This window comes from Struthio camelus, chromosome 1, assembly GCF_040807025.1.
Source record: "Struthio camelus isolate bStrCam1 chromosome 1, bStrCam1.hap1, whole genome shotgun sequence".
NCBI classification, from domain to species: Eukaryota; Metazoa; Chordata; class Aves; order Struthioniformes; family Struthionidae; genus Struthio; species Struthio camelus.
This window is the reverse complement of record NC_090942.1, coordinates 138,829,585-138,844,897: the sequence shown is the minus strand read 5'-3', so window position 1 is coordinate 138,844,897 and position 15,313 is coordinate 138,829,585. Positions and strand designations below refer to the sequence as shown.

General features: G+C 40.9%; 1 protein-coding gene across 50 annotated transcripts in view; it reads right to left on the bottom strand.

The window, feature by feature from the left end:
- Positions 1 to 15,313, bottom strand: part of CTPS2 (CTP synthase 2) — a 76,445-nt gene that overhangs the window by 60,684 nt on the left and 448 nt on the right. For 4 of the 50 annotated variants that reach the window (XM_068919437.1, XM_068919350.1, XM_068919428.1 and 1 more), the window contains exons 2-7: positions 11,324 to 11,386; positions 7,976 to 8,181; positions 5,713 to 5,883; positions 5,352 to 5,452; positions 3,281 to 3,397; positions 2,340 to 2,423 (exon numbers count right to left, since the gene is read on the bottom strand). In XM_068919437.1, coding sequence (XP_068775538.1) covers positions 2,340 to 2,423; positions 3,281 to 3,397; positions 5,352 to 5,452; positions 5,713 to 5,883; positions 7,976 to 8,141 — 639 coding nt within the window. In that variant the 5' untranslated portion in view covers positions 8,142 to 8,181; positions 11,324 to 11,386. Of the gene's footprint in view, positions 1 to 2,339; positions 2,424 to 3,280; positions 3,398 to 5,351; positions 5,453 to 5,712; positions 5,884 to 7,975; positions 8,182 to 11,323; positions 11,471 to 12,599; positions 12,862 to 13,188; positions 13,273 to 14,292; positions 14,963 to 15,006; positions 15,291 to 15,313 lie in introns of those variants that run through there. The other 46 variants (XM_068919164.1, XM_068919180.1, XM_068919174.1 and 43 more) reach the window with 27 other exon arrangements.

The following is a 15,313-nucleotide window of genomic DNA, read 5'->3' as shown; positions in this document are numbered from 1 at the left end:
AGAACATGCAATTGCATTTAAAAGTTGGGTTTGAAGACACTATTCATAAACCATGACATTAGGGGTACATGATCACATCCACTTTGAAATCTACAATCCATCTTGCTGAGATAAATTTAAAGTTTAAATTTAAAGTTAATGGAGTCATACAAAATTAGAAACTTCAGAAGCAGCATGGAAATGGAAAACTAGAGTAACAGTGGCTGAGAGATGCATCTTAAAGCAACAGAATACAAAAAGGAAGTGAAATGATTCAATCGAATAGGGCAGCATTGACAAACATCCAATCATTTTTCAAAACGCCATAACAAAGTCCATCAAACTTGCGGCCAAGTGTATTCACTAAGCTCTTAGAAGACTCCACAGAGAGCCCTCTCCCATATATACACGGCTGAGACTGGCCCAGCACACCACCTCAGACGCCTAGGACCAAACAGCGATGCAGCAGCTATCAAGAACAAGTCTAGCCAGGTTTGGATAAGGTAGCCTGGCAGCAGAGACTACAGACGAAGCCCTCCTAACTGCTGTCCTAGGACTTTCCTGATGTACTGTCTTGCATTGGGCCCCTGGCCAAGAGTGCACCCAATTTAAAGGTTTTATTGAAACAATGCCTGGGCAACTTTATGACAGTGCAGACAACCGTTCAGAGTGTAATCTCTCTATGCTTTAGTGGTCAACAGTAGCAGTTTAAAAAAAAAAAAGAAAAAAAAGGACTGCCCTTCTGATAGTCCCAGGACTGCCACTGGCAAGAACTCAGGACATGAGAAAGTGACTATATTAGTCCATTTTCCTTTTATTACAAACACACACACACACACACACCCCAGGCTTTTAAAAACTGATTTGGAGAAAAAAAAAAAAATAACACAGCACTGGCAATTATCTTAACAGCCTCCAGAAATTAGGTATAACTTTCCACATGCAATTAGTAGCACAAGAGGGATTTTGAAATTCAGGCCCTGAAGCTTGGAATGTAGAGCAGCAGCATATTAATAAAACAGGTTTTTTCTCCACAAATAGCAAGAAAAAAAAAAAGATGCCCTATATGCCATGCTTGTGAAGTACCATATATTTTAACTTTCAGTTGAAAAAATAGCTTCCAACTAGAAAAACACATAGACCAAGAAGTCAACTCTTGCAAAAGTTCAAGAAAAAAAAAATCACAGAAAGAAGCACAACAGAATTGCATTGTGTGAATATCCTTTTAAGAATCATTTCTCCTTTTTGAGGATATCCCTGTTATACAGAACCAGTGAACGCTAATGTCACTGCTCTTTCATTTCTGAGAAGGGCTAAGAGGCCTTTTCTCCTAGTGGAATTTAGGTGAATGGAAATGGCACAGGGAATGAAAGTGTTTGACAGCTTCCAGAATCAAGTCCAAACAATATTCTTTGACTTAATAAGCAGACTTACACTAAAGAACAAAATTGTCCTCTTCTCTTCCAGGAGGAGATCAAGAAACAAGACTTGCCTTCAACTGCGTTGGGTGAAGCTCAGGAAGATGCGAAGCGTAAGTTTGAACTGGGGTTGTACTGACACCTGAAGCCTGTGCTGCCCCGGCCTTACTGCTAACAACATTTCAGCAAATTAAAGGGAAATCCAGGCACGTTTCTCAATAGCAGGCCAATAAGATAATAAGGAGCTGCAAACTACTACTATCTCTTCTCTGCTTCCAAGGAAAAGTCCAACTGAGGCAAGCATCCCATCCAGAGAATAAGTATATACTTGCTAACAGGAGCACTGGGAAGCGAGAATGGAAGATTAGCCCTTGACATCTTCTGCCCATAGGCATAAGCTGAAACTTGCTGGCTTTGGGATCATTATACCACAAGGTGCAAGTCCATCACAAGAAAGGAACAAGGAGTCTTACTTTGAAAATGAATCAATATGTTTGATAGTTCCAATCAGGAATTTTTTAAAGGCAGTACATCTTCAAAGGTAGGATTGCTTATCCTTATTCACACATAAAAAGAAATTTGTTGAAGAATGCTAGATGCCAAAAGTTTTCTAGGTCCTTCCACAAAGTGAAATGAGAAATTTGAACTTTTGATTATTTTTAAGCAGTGCAGAGTGATTTTTCTATAAGGATTCCTTTATAAGAAGAACACAGCTACAGTCCCAAGACACTGCAGGGAGTTGGATTGTGTCAACTTAGAATGAGTTTGTGTAATTTAATTTCCTGTGGCTTTAGTGCAGCAGTGCATCATTTATGCTGCATTTCTTTTAAAGTTCTCATCTCTCACAAGAGAATAAGGGAGATTCTCTTAACACTGCTCATGCAAGGATGCTTTTAGACGAAGTATAGATAAAAATCTGTACTCATTGACTCATGAACTCACCAAATCTGGAGATAAGCCTAAGCCCCTCAATGCTCGAACACTGTTCTGTGTTGGCTTGGTCTTCTGTTCACCAGTGGCATTAGGCTGGAAAAACATGTTTTGAAAGTTCAAACAACTAATATCTATTAACAGAGCAGTTAGAGATAGAAAAGTCATTGCAAGTAATAATACTTGCAGGAAGTAAGCATACAGAGCAAACAGAGCTGCATCATGCCAGTAACAGAAGTGGCACCACCACCACTGTTATTGCACATATTAGAAAATCTATGAAGAAACATATGGCCTTAATTCAGGTGAGACTTGTTTTGTTTTTTTCAGAGAAAAATTTTCAATGTAATTGACTCGGGAGAAGAAGAAAATTCCAAAAGTTGAACTTTGCTAATAAATGGGAAATGTCCAACACAGCACAAAGCCTTCAGTGACTTTCCTTGGAAATAATCAGATGTAGTAAATAATTCTGTTCTCAAATACACAGAATCAATCCCACTGAAAATTAGCCACAGTGGTTAATGTTCTCTTTTTATCTACAGAAGGTGCAATCTTGGCATCATTACCAAATCTCTGCTTATCAAAATCTTCCCAATGAAGACTTAACTCTTAAAATAAAAATAAAACCTCTTTGTGAAGTAAAATTCAGAGACAGAATGAAACAAAAAACACTTTTGGCCCTGTACAACAAGTATATGCAACTTTCTAGATAAATTCATATCGACAAATTCTTTTTTGTAACTTGAAAAATTAAAATAGATTCTTGCATCAATAAAAAAAAATTGCCAGGGCCTTTATTAATCCCAAAGGGGCTGGGTTTCGTATCTCTCAGCCTCTAATACCCCCCAACATCCCTTCTGAATCAGAGAAGTAAACAAATATAAAACCCAGCACAGAGTGAGAGTTAGCTAATAATTAAAATAAATTTAATGTTAATAATTTTAATAACTTACCTGTGGTACTAGACTAACATGGATATTACAGAAGTTATCTCTTTTTGCTTTGAACTGGAACTGTCTAAATGCCTCAACAAATGGCATTCCTTCAATGTCTCCAATAGTTCCACCTAGCTGAAAAAGAAAGCTTGGACCTGTCAGAGTGGCAGAAAGTCAAAACAAAACAAAGTCTGCCTCTTACAGATTCAGCAATTTCTCTTATTTTTATCTAAAAAAAGGAAAAAAAAACACAAGGCAATTTGCTTTTGCAGGTATACTCTGCAAAGAGTCCAACTCTCCTCTATTCTGCACTTTTTCCTTCCTGTGGAGAACTTAAACGGCTTTCCATCATGCTCACTTAACACCAAACACAAGTTCCGCACGGGAAGACACGTGGTGCTATTGAAAAATACATGCTTTCAGATGATTTTCATTACCTTCAAAGCGGTGAACAAATATTCATTATTTAGCTGATGTGAAGGCTTTTGTACAGAGAAGCTGTTTTTATTTTCCTCACTGCCAGACTAATAAACAGTTGGAGCTAACAAGATAAAGACATCCAGCAACATTATCATAGCTCTCCAACATCAAGAAATGCCAAAGGGACAATATGAAATATTATTTCAAGTTTTAAAAGCATTTAAACATTTATTACCAAGTCAAAGGGGGACACAGACCAAGTTCATGACAAACCTGATTCATAAAGACATGAATTAGATATATTTCAGAGGCAGAAAGAGCTGTAGTAAAGACACTAAACACTACAAAGTAACTGGCTCGCAAGTCTGTGGCGCAAGCACGTTTCAGAATATGGTCTTCCTGTGCCCCCTTGTGGCTTCTGGCAGAATTACATATTTGTGTGCACCCAGTACTGGAAAAGCTTCTGACAACTACATTTGTACTTGACACACACATTCAGTCTAACTCCTTCAGTATTTCACAATTGAAAGACAATTACATGTACCAGGAAAGCCCAGAAAAAAGTATTTTTTTCAGTCTTGAACCATACTGACAAAAATCTTACATGGAAGAAACAGAAAATTAAGCTTTAAATTAAAGGACTGACAATCCCACCACTTGTTAATGTTCTTGTGCAACTTTTCTATTTACCGTTTTTCCACTTATTTTAAATGAAATATTTGAGTTTCACTGTACATTTCATAAAAAGATCTACAGCTATATAAATAAGCATATTTTAATTAAGGCAAAATCTGAGGTTAATACTTGATAGAAAGGCTGAATGACTTCCAAAATTATGTGCTGGAAAGCAAACAGAAGTTATGGGCTTTCTGTAAGAAGTAACAAGCAATTCTCTGTGGCCCGGGTCACAGAGTTCATCATATTAGCAACCGCAGTGGTCACTTCTGGCATTAAAACCTACATGTTATTTTGTCAAATTCCCAAGTATCATGTTTCTCAGTATTTTCTACTAACACTGTAATAGCAATACCTAGCACTTAACTGCCTTTCTTCTGGTTGTCTGAAACACCTTACCAAGCATAGGTGAAACTCATTATTTCCATTGTGCAGAACACGAGCTGGAAAACTGATTAACTAAGATACTTGAAGAGATCTTAAAAATAAAACCCGAAAGTTAGACGGTAACTCCTACAGTATTTAAATATACTGCAAATGGGACCATGAGCAACATAATGGAGCATTTGAAGCCACATGGAAAACTAAAATGTTATGGGTTATCCTACTGACTGTAGGAGATTTGAGATACTACACAAGTTTCCTTAATAGTGTTAACAGAGTATAATATAGCTTCAGCTCAATACCTTTGTCTTTTGACAGTTACTTCCCTTTATAAAAAAAACCCAGCCAATTATTGTAAATTAATAAACTCTTAAGCAATTCAGTTTCAGCAGTATTCTGGAAGGGATTTAGTCACGTTAACAGAAGCTGTAGGGATAAGAGCGCACCTATCACTCTCAGAACAAATCATAAAGAATATACAACATGTCTCTTTGCATTGTTGTTTTCCATAAAACTTCCGTCTGATTTATCTATGGCAAACAGCAGAAAGAAAGGAAGCTAGGTCTTTGTGTTCACTATGGATATATATCCTAAAAGGTTCCACACTTGCCTCAATTACACAAATCTGTGGTTCTTTTCTGTCATCATCCACAGGAACTTTTGCTTGATTCATTACCCATTCCTGAACTGCATCAGTGATGTGTGGAACAACTGAAAGACAAAGCAAAACAAGTAAGGGAAGCACTCCTATTTTAGGCCCATATATCACTCTTCAAAGGAAAGGGGGGAAAATGAGCAGGAAGTAAAAAGGGAACTCTTAGCCCCTTTTATATTCCTCTTTCCTTGAACCCAGAAGCCCAGCATGACAAGAATAGGACCACATTTCCTGGGAAGGAGAGAAGGAGCAAGCCAACGCAGCAAGGAGCAGCTGCGCTGAACGGAGCAGCAACCTACAGAATTAAAAATATCACCTTGAACAGTCTTTCCGAGGTAATCACCATGTCTTTCTTTATTGATGACATGCTGATATATCTTCCCAGTGGTGATGTTGTTATTTTTATAGAGATTAATGTCCAAAAATCTCTCATAATTTCCCAAATCTAAGTCAACTTCTCCACCATCATTCAATACAAAAACTTCACCTGAAAAAAAGGAAGTGAAATCATTAAAAATAACATAGGAGAACTTAGGAGGAAAATTTTAATGGATAGAAAAGCAATAATCATAAATTATTAAACAAGCAGCAGGAGTACCACAAATGTATCTTAAAATGAAGAACTGCTTTTAAAACAAGTGACATAGGGCAATGCCTTGTATCATAAAGCGCATGCTACAACTAGGTTTGCGTCACCATCCTGTGTGACTGAGTATCTGATACAAGTACTTTTTCAAAGAACGTCTACCCATAGTCACAAACGGTTCTCAAAACGAACTTAAGTTATATGGCCAAACTATTTAAGCGACTGAAAAATATTTTACAGGCATTTCAACAGCATGCTACAATCCTTGATGGGAAGAAAACAATTTTCAGGTATGATAGATCAGCTACAAATAACGTATTAATTCACAAGGCAGCCAAAAACTGTGCTTTTCTAAGCATGAATTATTATACATTTTTGAAGCGCTTCATCATAAATGCTTGTTGTTTTAATGAGTAAGGCTTGAATCTGGTGTAAAGTTATGATGAATGTAAATACTTCTGCAAATACGATCACCGTTCTCAATCTGCTGTTTCATCATGTATATTTGGTTCATTACACCCACGTCCAGGGTTACTTCTGACCCCAAAAAACCTAGAGAATCTTCCATTGACTGCGATGGAATTTGCTTCAGGGTTCAGACTTTTCTTAAGCCTCTAAAGACTGTCTAAACTCTGAATGCTGTCAACTTCTGAAGGAATTAAACTTGCTGCCTCTACTCTAGTCCCTAAGGTAAGACTGGAAACCTCTTCAGAAGAGTCATAAAGCATTTTGCCACGAGCCAATGAATCAATAGCTAGACAAGTTACAGGACTAATGCACAAGAGAAAAAAAAAAAAAAAAAGAAGAATTTCCGTGAAGGTTTACTTTGGCCTATGGAAATATATACTCCACCTAGATATGACACTCCACTCCAATAAACAGTAAAAGAAAAAGCACATATAACAGAGTGTATGACTTGTGCCTAATCCAGTAGAACATTGAGCTCCTTCTCAGTACTCCTCAATTGCCATCTCAGCACACAGAAGCAGCGTACAGCCGACATTTCTCATAAGCAAGCCCACAGAGCATGAAGTTTTTTTTTAAATAATAATCTTTTCAGGAAATTGGAAATCACTGAATTATTATCACTTGGCTCACATTTTCACTAAAATGTTAATAAAAGAGGCTTGCCATTCTGTTAATAAATTCTGTTAATTTGTTCTTACTAGCTTGCTGGCCAGTGCTTTTTCACAAGTAATATAATCTTCCACAAATTGAGACCAAAAAAATGCAAGATGGGAATAAGGTGCTGTATTTGCCCTCTCTTCCCCTGCATTTGAGCCAGGGTAGGAATACATCCTGACAATCTCTGGTCATTGAAGAAGTCTTACCACCAAAGGTAAAGGCAGAACTTCCCTAGCAAGTGCCTAAGTTGCACCAGATGTGCTTCTGAAAGCAACTACTGGATTAGTTGAATCTGGCTTTCTGAGAGAGGTCTGGTGTACTGTGCTTCTCCACTTTGGAATCAAAGCACTCTTTTCAGTTCTGTCACAGGGTTTTTTGGTTTATTTTTGTTTTTGGCTAGCTTTTAATAGTGGAAGGTATGTATATATGGAGGTGGGAAGCTCTGGAGATATAAAAAAAATGGATGGACTTTTGGCAGAGGCAGCAAAGTTTCTAAATAAAAGCAATACATTTGTCTCCAGCTCCAACAATTTTGGTATAGATTATAAACAAGCAAATAAATTTGACAAATAAAAAGAACTAGAAACATCCATTAGCTGAAGGTACTTTGGAATTTTGAAAACAATTGTTTTCAATGAATGTACTAATAATATGCCAGAGAGCTAACGTAATGTTCTCCACTATAAATGAGAACCTTCTGCATGTGAGATTGTCTTATAGCTCATTAGCAACATTTCTCAGTCAGGAATCCAAGGGCAATAACCTGGAGAATGATACCAATCACATGTGCTCTGAAAATTCAGCTCCTACAATTTTAAGATGATTTAGTCCTTCTCAAGAGACTAAAATAATCTTTCATCTAACATACCATGTTCATATGGTGAAAAGGTTCCAGCATCTATGTTTATATAAGGATCGATTTTGATTGCAGTGACACGTAGACCACATGATTTCAATATGGTGCCAATGCTGCTTGCAATGATCCCTTTTCCAATGCCTGAGATGACACCACCAGTAACTAGGATGTACTTCATTGGAAAATCAGCAGCAGCACACAGATCCCAAGCTGGAAATCTAAAATGACAAAGATATTGCTGTGATGATGCCAGGTCACCCCAGGGAAGAGCACAGGCCCAATATGCAAAGAATGAAAACTGAAACGGCCTTCAGAGACAAACAACAAAATCATCTCTCACCGTTTTGGACTGCAGGAGTAGGATTCCCCTCTCCCAGCTTACACATCAATAGCTAAGTTAAGTACGTAAGTCCTCTCCATAGTCAGTGGAGAACAGATACCACTTTGATACCCTCCCCTATGGAGACAGGAATCTCCAGGAGACAGTTCATCTGACCTATTTCTGTTCTGTGCCAGCAAAAGGCAGTTAACTTTTAGAACCACAAGTTAGGCAAGATGAATTTCATCTCTGATTACAGAATCACAGAATTGCTTAGGTTGGAAGGGACCTCTGGAGATCATCTAGTCCAACCTCCCTGCTCAAGCAGCGTCCTCTAGAGCGTATTGCCCAGGATCACGTCCAGACGGCTTTTGAATATCTCCAGCGAAGGAGACTCCACTACCTCTCTGGGCAACCTGCTCCAGGGCTCTGTCACCCTCACAGGAAAGAAGCTTTTACTCAGGTTTAGGTGGAACTTCCTGTGGTTCAGTTTCTGCCCATTGCCTCTTGTCCTGTTGCTGGGCACCACGGAGAAGAGGCTGGCCTCATCCTCTTGACACGCCCCCTTCACATACTTGTGCACATTGATCAGATCACCTCTCCGTCTTCTCTTCTCCAGGCTCAACAGGCCCAGCTCTTGCAGCCTTTCTTCATAGGAGAGATGCTCCAGCCCTCTAATCATCTTGGTAGCCCTCCGCTGGCCTCTCTGCAGTAGTGCCATGTCTCTCTTGTTCTGGGGAGCCCAGAACTGCACACAGCACTCCAGGTGAGGCCTCCCCAGGGCTGAGGAGAGGGGCAGGATCACCTCCCTCCACCTGCTGGCAACACTCTGCCTCATGCACCCCAGGAGACCATTGGCCTCCTTGGCCACAAGGGCACCCTGCTGGCTCATGTTTAACTTGTTGTCCACCAGCACTCCCAGGTCCTTCTCGGCAGAGCTACTTTCCAGCAGGTCAACCCCCAGCCTGTCCTGGTAGATGGGGTTATTCCTCCCTAGGTGCAGGACCTTGCACTTGCCTTTGTGGAACTTCAGGAGGGTCCTCTCCGCCCACCTCTCCAGCCTGTCCAGGTCCCTCTGAAGGGCAGCACAGTCTTCTGGTGTGTTAGCCAGTTTAGTATCATCAGCAAACTTGCTGAGGGTGCACTCTGTCCCTTCCTCCAGGTCACTGATGAATATATTGAACAAGACTGGACCCAGGACTGACCCAGGGGGACACCACTAGCCACAGGCCTCCAACTAGACTCTGCGCCATTCACCACAACCCTCTGAGCTCGGCCATCCAAATTAAAGTAGTTAATCATTGCACATCTGTTCCAAGAACTTAGCTCAAATATTTTTCATCGCTACGTTAGCCAGAACACTCATGCCTCTCTCCAGTAGCTTTCCTTTCAAAAAATAGTGAGTATAGCTTCCCTTGCCCATCAAAATTGGAATGTCACACCATCAATTCCATTTTTAACTGCCTTCTCCAACTGATAGTCTATCAAACATTTCACCAAAGGTCTCACAATATCCTACAGATCAATGGAGCATGAGACCAGGAAAGGAAAACTGAAAAACCTCCACGTTCACACTAGAGTACACTACTGATCATGAGCCTAGAGTCCTGTCCTCGTATGTCTACCACTTCTCCCTCTCCAAGTAATTACTGCGAGAGAAAAATAGAAAAAGAATCATTCAGCATCTCTGGAGTATCCTGCAGAGTAAGAGTCGGTAACATGCTAGAAGACAATGTTATCTCTGTTTTATGTTTCAGATGTACAGAAACATCCAGACTCACGACATATGGGACATCTTGATTTCAGAAATGCAACCCTGGATAGCTCTGAGAGCTATGACGTGGAGCCTTCAACATGTCAGACTTCCCTGTCTATAAAGGGAAATACCTCAAATGATTCTTCACAAGTGGGAACTGCGAGTATGGGTACTTGCAAATATCGTAACGTGAAGATATAGACAGGATAGTTAATGCATATTATGGTGCTGAAGCCCTGAACAGAAGAAATACAACATCATATTTCACAATGCTTTACAATAATACCAGCATATACTACAACAGCTATTCAGAAATTTTCTCTCTTGAAAATTTGGCTCTTTATAAAAACCTTGGATAATTAAAGCTTCAAAAAAAAAAAAAAATCTGCTGGTATGATTTAAATATGACACGGGGCAGAGCATAAGATTTAGGGGAAAAAATTGCTATGCCATCTTGCACCGACTACCTCTTATTTCCTTGGTTCAGCTTAGACCTTTAGTCATTTCATCTAGTTTGTTGTCAATTTTTTCATAAAGTAAACTGCCAACAGACTTTTGTTCTCATTCAGTTTAGAAAAGCATTTGAAAATAGAACTGAAATTACAGTTGTTTCTTTGTTTGAACACTGAGGTTTGAATACAGATTATTCCAACCACTAGAATCAGTACTTGGGCTCCAGTACATTTAGATTACTCCCCTTCCAGGACAGTAAAACTGACCCTGAACAAAACATTTTCTATTCACCACAGTAAAAAGGCTTTAGGATCACAAGTCCAAAACCTGAGTATATCTAAACTTGTAAAAAAAGGTCTACAGAAAGGTTCTTTAGCTCCGTATTGTTTGTGGTACCTCTGCATTTCACTCCTAAGCCTTTCCACTTCACCTCTAATTGACATAGCTTCATCACCGATATTTTACTACTTTGAGACATCTTTTGCTTTAAAGAAAATTTGTTTTCAGATAAATTTCTTTAAATGAAAAACATGGAAATGAAATAGTGATAATATCATCAACAAGAAACAAACTAAACAGATTCACTCCTGCATATGATGGAAAGGAGTTGGAAAGGAACAAACGAGTGACAGATTACCTTTCAAGATACAGGTGTATATCAGGAAAAGATGTTTCAAGTTACAAAATCATAGATGTCCAGACACAGAACAGCGAAAAAACAAAGCCATTTTTTCAGATGTTTCCATTACAAGTGTTCAATAAGTCATAAAAAGAGTAAAAAAGTGAGAGTTATCAAATATACACAAGAAGCTGGAGAACTTTGAAACTCTACCTTTTCTGATATACAGCTGCAAGCAATGAGGACTTTCTCAGTGTTACACCATCGCAAACAAGCCTGAAAAGCAGAAAACAATGCACATCGCTGTTTCTGCAAGTCTGTAAGACAAATCGTAGAAGATAGACATCTTCAGAATGGTTCCTATAGAAGACACAGATATGGATGCAAAACAGTTACACAAAACTGTTCTTAAAGGTTTAACTAAGCCTCTTTAAGATTAAGATATGTGTTCATCCTATGAAATACAGCTATAAATACATCCAGGTCTAGAGTTACATGGTAGATTAAGAAAATATTGTCTAGTAAAGCATCTCTATCCCAGAAAACCTAATTAGAAATCATGCTTTGGAATTTTATCAAGTTGGTAGACCATATAACACTACTGCTAGATGCCTAATAGCCAAAGATGACCAAAAAAACGTTACGAACCCACTAACGGGCTTTAGCAGAGCTATTCTAATATACATAACACCATAATTAACGCAAACATAGTTACGAGGAAAACGGTGAAGTTAAGCCTTCGTGAGACAAAGAGCCCCTCCTTTATTTCCTCAAACAAAAGGTGGTCTCAGTACAGTATCTTGGTTAATTTTGCAAACTGGGAGTACATAGCATGGACATTCACTCCAGGAAAAATTCTATCCTACTCTTGTCTCTTCCTTCCTTCCTCTTTTTCAGGCCTGCTTTGCATGCCCTGAAAGTTCTCTCCCCCCTCACTGCCACACCAGTAATTGGATGTTCTCAGGCAGGAAGGGGGAGGAATAAATTAAACATCGCTCAAGACTGCAACTCAGACTGCAGCATGCTCTGCCTCTGTGGCACCCTCCAGTTTTGGATGATAACCTAGGCAGAGGCTATCTTCACACTTCCCTCTGCTGTTCCTCAGCCTCTTCTGGCTTTACACATGCACGGATTTTGCTATCATTTCTCAGCCCCATCTGCAATAGAATGATGCTGCGTGAGTCTTAGCATAATTGCATTCACATTGCATTCAGGGGGCTATAGGCGCTAATCCTTGTACTGATTTTCGAGTTATGACAGCACAGTATGCCGCAGGGCTGAAATTCTGGAGTCAAGAACAATCTTTCCTTACCAAAGTACCTTACTTTACCTAATTCACTCAAAAAAAAAAAAAAAAAGCAGTGTGTCTCCTACTACTGTTTCTTACAACATGCAACACCACATGATTTAACAACGCTCAGGATAAATCTAAGCAGTATGGTTCTTCAGACTTAGGTAGTAAGCAGCAGCTGGCAAAAGAACATTATACCTCTTCCTCTAACTGTACGGAAGTAATGTAAATAAGCTTCTAGATCTTCAGAAGGCAGAGTTTAAGAGTGTAACAACAGTGACATTCTTATGCTTGATAATAGGTAGTCATGATTTAAAAAACTATTACTTCCTTGTCAGTGTGGACAAAGGGGAGATGATAGCCATCAGAAGCATGCAACTTCAAACAAAAAGATGATTCTCAGAAGAAAAGGACCCTTGGAATTTATTCAGACGGGTGATGGGTGGGCTCACACCAAACACTAATGGAAAACAAAAAGAAAAAAGAAGAAAAAAGAGGAACATTCCCCCTTGTTATTTGCAAACATGCCAGTGACATAAATTCACAATAACATAAGGCATATCAAGAACTGAAAAATTTAATAGGCATTAATTTCATAAAACAAGCAAAATCAGGAATTAATTTGGACAAATTTAAAGACCCACAAAGCATGAAAGCGTGGTCTACAGAGGAGAAAAGAAAACTATTCCCTGTCACCAGGACTCCAGTTTTCCCTACTACTAAATTTTTCTTAATATGTAACTTTTTTTTTTTTAAATAAGCACAGGTTTTAAGATTTGGAGCATACCTCCTGTGTTTCAGACTCTTCCTTTATAAATCAGATAACGTTCTCAACATTAGCATTTTGTAACCGTCTAAGCCTCTTTCAAAGCTATTTCCAGAAAAAAAGGAGAAAAAAGAAATAAATTTAGTCAATAACACGTGTAAATCTTGAATAGCTGGCAGATCAAAGCTTGCAAATGCTATCACCTCACTGACTGGAACCAAAATTAAAAGTTCACTGTAATTTCTGCAGGAATAGAGATTGCCCAACAGCTTAAGGAAATACACTGCTTACTTGCAATAGAAAATACTTCCAACAGAAAAAAAGGAGAGGAAAAAAAAGTGTTTGGGAAGTCACAAGCGCCATTGAAAAGGGCAGCTAGACTACTCTGGGCAGCAACTCGAGTTATTGCCTTTCCTCCATCAACTTCACTAGCGAAGACGCACAGTGCAGTTTTAATTTCTGTGTTTTCAGTTAATAACTGCACTTATACCGACTGGAAAGAACTGGAATATGTATATTACTTGTAGTAGCATAAGTAGTACTAGTAGTGCGAGGACAATAGTGCTTGTAAGTTGCAAAAGGAGAAGGAATTTTAAATAGAGTTAGGGGAGGAAAAGCAAAAAGAGAATACTGGCAGCAAGCACTTCGTGGGGGATTGTAAATCAGCACAATCAGACACACAGAAACACAAACTACTTCACTTAGCCCTACCAGCAGGAGCATACTTTCTTCAGCACAGATTTCGGAGAACTCTACGCCAAATGTGCTGCCCTATACTAAGGAACAAACTACAGCCGTTGTGGCGAAGATTTATTCTGCGCTCGCTGGTGACGCTGAGAGCTGGAAACCGCACTCAGCAGGAGGGGGAACGCGTTTTGTAAGTCAGGACAATCGCTGGAGAATAATTTTGCCCTTTACTGGATTGGCGCTTTCGCTCTCGAGGGCGTTGAGGACCCCCGCCGCGCTTGACCGACGACCAGCTTGCTGCGCGCCCCGCCTGCTCCTAACGACAGCGCCGCGGGCCAGCACGGCCGGGGCGGGCCGGCCTCCCCACCCGGCGCCGCCACAGCGAGGGGGCGGCTCACAGCCCTGCCCCGGGGCCTCAGGGGCGCCGCCGTGTCTCACCTCAGTACCGCGCTCTGCGCAGGGGCCGCCCGCCTCCGCGGACGCGTCCGGCCCCGCGCCCGCGCCACGAGAGGGGCTGCTCCCCCCGCCCCGACGGGACACGGCGCGGGCGGCCGGCCGGCCGTTACCTCAGCTCCGTTCCGGCGCGGGGGCGGCGGCCGTTGGGGGCGGCGGCCGTTGGGGGCGGCCCGAGGGACGCTGCTGCGGCACCGCTGGGGGGGAGGGGGGGACACCTCGGCCCGCAGGACGGCGGGGGGGGGGGGGGGGGGAAGCGCCGGGCGCCGAGCTCCCTTCGCGGGCGGGAGGGCAGAAGCGGGAGGGGGAAAGTGCCGGTGCGGGCCCGCTCTCACGTGAGCCACGCTCAGGGCCTGTGCAGACGGCTTAAAAAAAAAAAACGGATGATTAAAGAAAGCAGCCGCCCGAAGATGAAGATGAGATGTCCTTACTGGGAAACAAGCTGGCTGTAGGGCCTGAAGTTCTGCACGCATACTGACTTCAGTCCTGAAAACACAGAGCAGTTGTCTTCTCAACTTGGCTAGTTGACAAAAACCCGGTTTAAACGTTTTCTGGGACCTTTAAACATCCGTCCGCATCACATAAGGATGCAGTTTGGTGGGATTTGTCACATATCAGACCATCTGAAGCAAAGTGGGACCTTCTGCCAGCTCTGCTGCAAGGTAAAGGCAAAAAGCAGGGTAAAATACCCTGACTTACCTTGGCTGCCAGCATGGTGTGATTACAGCGTACGGCCTCACCCGTGCAAACACTCGTGTAAACGCTTACCCCAAAGGGCACGGGCTTCAGTCACTGTATTTAAAGTGGTAAAGTTAGGTACTGGCGTGCATGAGCAGAATCAAACTTTGTGCTCAGGTAAACCAGGTCACCAGCCTCTCTAGGCAGTTCTAAATACTGAAGTAACCACACAGCAGGAGATTTTCAAACAGAAGCAAGTCTTTGGAGGGAAAAGAAGCATCTCCCTAAAGACCAGAGGCATTACACTGAAAAAAGAAATAGAGGGTTA